Raw genomic sequence first — 7,779 nt, 5'->3', positions numbered from 1 at the left:
AATTATTTATCAATAACAAATTATAAAATTATAAAACTGTAAAAATTGAAAATATCAAATAATACATAATATTACATTTAGTGTCAATTTTTTTTTTTGATAACTCTGGTATCTGGGCAGCCACATTCCCAACTATCCCCCGTAGGGGGTCCAGCGCCCCAACGGAAGGGATGTTAAATCCGCTGTGGCCGGGGCTCGAACTCGTGATGGCGGACACCTCAGCCGAGGTTCCTATACCACCAGACCACGAGACCCGGTTTTTAGTGTCAAATTTGGTGTTATTGTTTGAGATAACAAAAAATTATGACACCAAAACACCAAATTTGGTGTCACCAAATTTGACACCAAATTTGATGATCGTCGGAGATGCTTTAAAAGAAGACATTTGCAATGAAATCGATATAGAGTATGACGCATTGGATTTTGTTGGTCTTGGAATTCATGTAAATTTTACTGAAAAAGCGTTTCGTAGTGTAAGAATAATTAAATTTTATTGCTTTTGGATAATATCTAGTCTTATATTTCTCGATTTTTAGAGTTCATCATTTATTTATTTTTTTAATACGCATCCATATTTCACTATGTTTCAAACACACATATATGGATGATGGTGTTATCAAATCAAACGATACTTCAACTTTCAACAAAGAAAAAAACATATGGATGATTAACTTTTTTTTTTTTTTTTTGTTCACTATGGATGATTAACTTATATATGGACTTTTAACTTTCAAAAGTCGTAACAAGTCGAAGGCGTTAGTTAAAAAAAACAAGTCGAAAGGATTTTTCAAAATTCACAAGGCAACTCTTTTAAAATAGAGAGAGTACATTAAGAGAGATAGGGCTATTTCAAATCAAATAAAATGGAATGTGTGATATTTTTATCTTTGTTTCTACAAATCTTGATATCTTTGGTGAACATCTCAACATGATCAGAATGCTATCGCAATAATTTACCAGCTAGGAAATGAAAAAATAAAAAACCAACTAAGTCCTCCTTTAAACGCCATCATCATAAGTTATCCCGACCCAAGTACTATTTTATTTGCGACCAAAGTAAATCCGATTTCGATCATTATACTGGTTCTTAAATATATAATGCATGCAAGTAACTCACAAGAACTACATAATCAAAAGATAAAGATGATGTTTTATTGATATATCAAATAATAAATAAACCTAATTAATAGTATAGATCAAAACATGTTGAGGTTAAGAAACAGGGATGAGAGTGACATAAAATGAATCATCCATTCGAGATCCGCAACGAGGAATATTGAACATTATAATATGTCTATACAATAATCGGAAGTGGTGGGACCACCAAAAAATAGACATAAGAGTTTCGGGCTGGCTAGTCAAAGGTTATTTTTTTAGTTGATTCCGAGTCTTATTAGTGATAAAACTGGAATTTCTTGGGCAAAAAGAAAGAAAGTTAAAACAGATCGTACTGATAAGAGAGCTCTAAGATATTTATGAATCATGATATTGCAATCTATCTAGACATGATGTACTTCTAATTTATCATAGTTTATAAATTGATCGTGATTGTAATTTATATTTATCGTACGCCTATAAAGATATATCACTTGTTTTTTGGTACTCTTATTTGACCCTATTAATGACTCAATGCATAAATAAGTTTAGGTATGAAAACTAGTTCTGTTGTTTGATTTAAGAACTTCAGTTTGGTTAAGTGAATATGCTAAATTGCTAATGATGCCAGTTGAGTTGCTCACTGAAATGAGAAAATATGTCGTTTTTCTTATAGTAACTAATGTTCATGTGCTTGCTTCGTTGGTGTGTGGTTAATTATCTAAAGCAATTGATGAAGTCGGAAACTATTACTTTTTATTAAATCAACATCTGCATCAAGTTGGTCCATCTCATAATCCGTTGATGCTCGATAAACAAGAAGGGACTAGGATTTATGTTCGAATAAATAAATTATAATTTAGGTCATAAATGTTTTTACTAATTCTTACTCAACTTAAAAAAGATAACCCATTTCAAAACCTATTTGTGTAGTATTTGTTGATGTGCCTTGAATCTAAATATTGGATAATGCATCAAGTACGGTTCATCAACTGTATTGTATCTGACATCAGTTGTTGGACACTGCATCAAGTTATTGGATTTAAATTCTACAAGTCTGGTATGCATGTCTTAATATGTGGGATATTTTTTACGTATATCATTTATTTTTGTAATTCTAGTGTAAACTTAATATCATCTCCAAATAATAAGATTTCTTTTTACTAGTAGATATGTATCTAAATTGGCGAACCATGTTATACCGTTATGTCATTTTTTTTGTGTTTATACACATGTTTTCGTATTTGTTCCCCTCCCAACCAGAAACAAATTATATATTAGAACAAAAATATTTATAAGTTAAGTCACATTTGTAAACAGACATAATTCTTTATTTAAAATACTTAAAATGTTATCATGATTGGATCGTTGATGAACTATACATCGACACGACAAGGATCCAAATTAATAACATATGAAGCAAATAAGAAACCCTAATTTATGAATTAAACGTTCAAATAAGAAGATATATTTCCGGACAAAGATTTGGGGTGGGGACAACAATATAAGAGACAGAGTGATTGGCCGGCGGTATAAGTGGGCCCTTGATGCTGGCTAATTGTATAACACGTGGCGGCATGACAAAGGAATAATTTGGAGGAAATCGAGGAAAGATAGAGTGAAAGCAAGTGGTTGCAGGCTGGTTTCGTTTGCATGTGGTGTCTCACTCACCGTCAGTGGTGTCTCTCTCTTTTCTCCTTCGCATTTTATTAAAAATTATTATAAAACCTCGAGAAAATGGTTAAGATAGCATTAAAATTTTTTTTGTCACAAATATAGCTTTTAAAAATAAAAATATCAAAATATCACTTAATGTTTTATCATAATAGATAAGTATGCACTTATATCCAATGGTAAATTAATTTATACATTAGAGTTTAGAGTTATGAAATGGGGTTAAGGGTTTAGAGTTTAGGGTTTAGGGTTTAGAGTTTAGGGTTTAAGATTTAGAGTTGGGAAGTGAGTTTTTGGGATAAGATTTCAAATATTGAAAAATAAAAAAATTTAATTTTTTCAAAAGATAAAATGCTATTTTGGTCATTTCAGTTTTTGAAGACTATTTTTGTGACATAAACTTAGAAATGTGCTAGAGAATTGCCCTAAAACCTATGTCCAAATAATATGTGACCAAAAAACATTATAATCAAATTTACTTCATTCTACTGTAGTTTGGTTGTATATTTAGTCATCTAGGAATATTAATATTAACTAGAACATTCGTATGGTACGTATATCCAAAATATCGTTTCCGTTTTTAATAATAATGTTAATCATATATTATGATTTGTATATCATGTATTTTTGTTTTTGTTTCATGCGTTAAAAGATTTAATATTTTGTTAATGAATCTAATATATATAAAAACTGTTTAAAATATACTAAATTGGATATCGATCGTTTTCAAAAATACACTAAATTAAAAATATATACTAACATTTAGGTTTAATGTTTAGTGATTATTGTTTATTATTTAATATTTAAGGGGTGAGATTAAGTTTTTAAATTTTTATAAATAATTTTTAAACATTTATAAACAATTTAAGAGGGTTAATTTTCTATTTTCATAATAAATTTACGGTATTTATGAAAATGATTATTGTTTAAATATAAATTGAAAAGTGGTAATTATTTATTATTTAGGATTTAATATTTAAGAAATATGGATGAGTTTATAAGCTTGTACAAATAATTTTTTGGAAAATTGTTTTCTTAGAGCAAAAAAATGATAACTATGCTCTTTTAAACTAATCTCATATATTTTATGTTCCATTAAGCTAATTGTTTTCAAAATGGCAATAATGACCTTAAAATTGTAATTTTTAAATATAATAAATAATGAGTTCGATCAAGCAGGATCAATCGATCCGAAATTACAAGGTCGAACGGATTGATCGATCCTGATCATTATGCAGAACAAAAAAACCGCGAAGCATATACTGATCGACCTGGTCCATTTCACTCGATCGGTAAAGGTCGATATCATACAGATCGACCGATCTCGAATTATAGACCGATCGATCCGTGGAAGCATATATATGAATCATGGTAGAAATAATGTGAAAATTTTGTGAACAATCAATGGAATATAGAAGACGGCGTGAGAAGAAGGTTACCACTTTTTTTTAGTTTTTTTTTAAAATCGATTCTTTTCAAAATATGAATATTCACCCAAATATTTTGTTTCCATATTTTTAGGAAGTGATTTTTTATCCGTAGAATACATCTAATACGTAGAAATCGGTTTGTACATGTTTTTAGAATTATAGTAATGTGTAGATTTTGATTTCTACATATTTTAGATTTACATTAAATCTGTAGAAGTCGGTTTCTACGTGTTTTAGATTAATATTAATGCGTAGATTTTGTTTTCTAAAGATTTTAGATCGATAGGTTAAGCGCATAATGTGTATTCTAAATATTTTTAGAATACTTTTATTTACGTAGATCACATATTCTAAACATTCAATGAAAAAATGAATTTCGTTTTCTACTTTGTAGAATGTCATTTATACTTTATTTAGAACATAATCTGAAAATTATGATTTAAACATTTTTAGAACTGAAAAAATACCCTTAAATTCATATATGTATTTTATCAATAGTTACTATTTTCAATTTTTTTTGTTTGTAAAAGTATTTATTAAATTTATTTTCAAAAATATTAAAGGATATTATAGGCAAAAATAGCATAAAATAGATATTAGTCTAAAATGACATATTTATCATTTTTTGCTTTAAAAAACAATTTTTCCTAATTTTTTAATACATTTAGTTAAAAAAGGTTTTTCGGAATACAAATCCTTTATTGCTCTTTTGATTAGAACTGTTTTTGTTTGTTTTTTTCTTACAAATAAAACATGCGTGCGTATTTTAAAATATACTAGTCCTCATTATCTTTGAGAACACTAACCAAGGGACGTGTTACGTGGATAAAATAACAGAAAAGAAGATTTAAAGATCGGATTAGAGATTTGAGGCGCAATTTCCAAAGGGACCCGCATATATTCTTGCCTCCATCTTCAAGCAAGGCATCAAAGCGTAGATTCCCATGCAGCTTTTTTTTTTTTAGCTCTTGTCCTTATCTTTTTTAATACTCTTTTCGTTTTTTTAATATAATTCATTTTAAAATTGTACACATAGATTAACAAATGATTAATTTTTTATAATTTTTAAAAAAAACATTATTAATTATGTACCTAATCATAAATCAACCAATAATAAATTAGAAGATATATTATCATTGGTCATATAACATTAAGTATTAATAAATTTTACATAGAAAACCGAAAACGTTATATAAATTGAAACATAAAAAATTCTCTAAAACGACTTATATTAAAAAAAGGAGGGAGTAAATCTTTGGAGCTTTCTTTTGTTTGTTTCCACTTTGGTGAAATTTTCTCTTGATTCTAGAAAACGGATTCGTTTTCATGATCCATGCTCTTTTTATTCATTCATTAAGGTTATGAATGGAAAGTTAGGACAAGTGCAGTTCTTCCGCAATACATTCACCTTTCACGTTTTTTTTTTTGCAAAAGCAGTTTAAACAGGAGATCTGCATGCATTTCAATATTTTTATCTTTTTGTGGAAAAAGTGGGAGATCTGCATGCAGATCTCATTCGCTAACATTTGGTGGTGTTGATCTGTTTTTTTTTTCTTTTTGATAATAAATAATTTTGTTACAAACACTTAAATTTAAAATATATTTATCTGATTTTATAAATAATGTACAATGATTAGCTCAAACTATATAGTTTACACTAATACTGTTTGTGTTGTTTTAAAATTATAAACATGACGTTCAATCGCTGGCAAAACACAACATTTTCAAAAGAAAAAGATATAAATTTTCCTACATAAATATCAACAAGGGTAAGGAGTTAATATTTCTTTTTTTATGTTTTAAAATAGTTAATATATAGGTAAATGATTGAAATTTTGTAAATCTTGATCATCTAAAAAGAAAATAAAAGAAGTATAAGTATCTTATAAAATATTTACAGGCATTTCGACCGATCCTATAACATCTAAGATATTTGTTTAGATATCTTGGTGTAATTTTTATTGTTTTAATATATGATCTATAGTTTTGAACTGATTTTGTCATATTCATAAGTTGTAATAAATTATTTGATTGGTTTGATCTGTTTCTCTCCTGTATGATCCGCTTGATCTGCACTTCTCTCGCTTGATCTACACTTATCTCGCTTGATCTACACTTGTCCTGTTTGATCTGTATGATCTACTTGATCTGTTTGATCTGTTCCGCTTGAACTGATTTTACCATTTGAAGCCTAAGTTGTGACTGGTCTTATGTATTTAATGTTCTGTTCTTACTCAAAATATGATCCTTTTCTGTTCTTTTGTAGAAGGTTTTCTTTCATCTATATATGGCTAGTTTATTCAAAACTATGATATGCTTTCAGTTTGTTACAAAAAATCAGTTTAAAATGTAATATAACTTGTGAGAAATAGCTAATTTTGTACGTTTATTTTTAGTAATTTTGTTATCCTAGTTTACCACACTGTATTGACAAAAATAAAAACAAGCCCATCATTTACAGATGAATTTTTCATTTGATAATTTCGTTTTGTAGGATTTATCATTTAAAAATATTTGATGTGGTAACGTAGACGCATCCCTGGGGTCGCGTGATGGATTGTTTCAGAAGTTTCATTTTCCACCGTGGACCTGTAATAACTTTACCACACTGCATGAAATTGGGCCTGCAGTCACCAGAACATGGGCCTAATTACATATTGAATTTTAGAAACAATATTCTGTAATATTTTCATTAAAATTGAATATATTTTACTTTTATTTACCAAAACATGTTCATTCGTCGTCATCGGTTTAAAGTAAAACAATAACCGGTGAAAATATCAAATGTATTAGATCTGATAAAAAGTTAAAAGTCATTCAACAACCATCTCTCATTTACTCACACTCTTCTCAGACATCAACCTTCTGATCAACCCCAATATCTCTTCCCTCAAATTGTTAACCACATTCGATACAGTCTCCTTCACATCACTCAACCACAACTCATCCCGATTCTTCATTCCACCAGAGCTAAACCATTTGCATATAACCTGAGCGGTTGCAAGAAGGTGCACACCACAGTCATACCCATTCTTCTGCTGCGGTGTATCACCGCATTCTCTGAACGCAGCATCTCCATCAGACACAAACAGAGAAACCGCCTTGTATAGCTGTCTCGCATTCCATTGATTCGCTCCCATAAAGTAAGCGTGATGGAAAAACGAGTTGGTTTCTTTGTAGTACACGAGTAAGATCCAGTGTAACCCGCCTTCTTCTAGCTCGACATTGAGGTTGTCGTTCACAGGCAATATCACGAGATTTATGTCGAGTAATCTGAGAGGTTTCATGAAGTCTTTGAGTGATTCAGCGTCAGGACAGTTTGAGATCCAGAAGGCGATGGAGGCAGGGATTACTGAGATGGTAGGGGAAGTGTGGAGTGTGGATAAGTAGCTTAGGTAGAATTCAATGACACGGTCGTTTATGAAATTGGGTCCCGTTAAAGATGTCTAAATCTGATCTCCTGAGGACAACATCGTTGAAGCTGAGGATCTTGTCGTCACCCCAAGTATTTGCCATGGCAACACTGTACAAACCAAAACATTCGCTTAGGATTTTTTTCGAACAGGTTCTGTTCACTATA

At 29.9% G+C, this 7,779-nt stretch overlaps 1 protein-coding gene across 1 annotated transcript; it reads right to left on the bottom strand.

The window, feature by feature from the left end:
• Window positions 1-7,030: 7,030 nt before the first annotated feature.
• On the bottom strand, window positions 7,031-7,715 carry LOC106317732 (NEDD8-specific protease 1). Its single transcript, XM_013755495.1, is given in 2 exon segments — window positions 7,031-7,633; window positions 7,635-7,715. Coding segments are annotated over 2 exon segments (684 nt in total).
• Window positions 7,716-7,779: the final 64 nt, after the last annotated feature.

The sequence above is a fragment of the Brassica oleracea genome, chromosome C9 (genome assembly GCF_000695525.1).
Source record: "Brassica oleracea var. oleracea cultivar TO1000 chromosome C9, BOL, whole genome shotgun sequence".
NCBI classification, from domain to species: Eukaryota; Viridiplantae; Streptophyta; class Magnoliopsida; order Brassicales; family Brassicaceae; genus Brassica; species Brassica oleracea.
The sequence above is the reverse complement of the archived record's forward strand: the minus strand, read 5'-3'. Positions and strand labels throughout refer to the sequence as shown.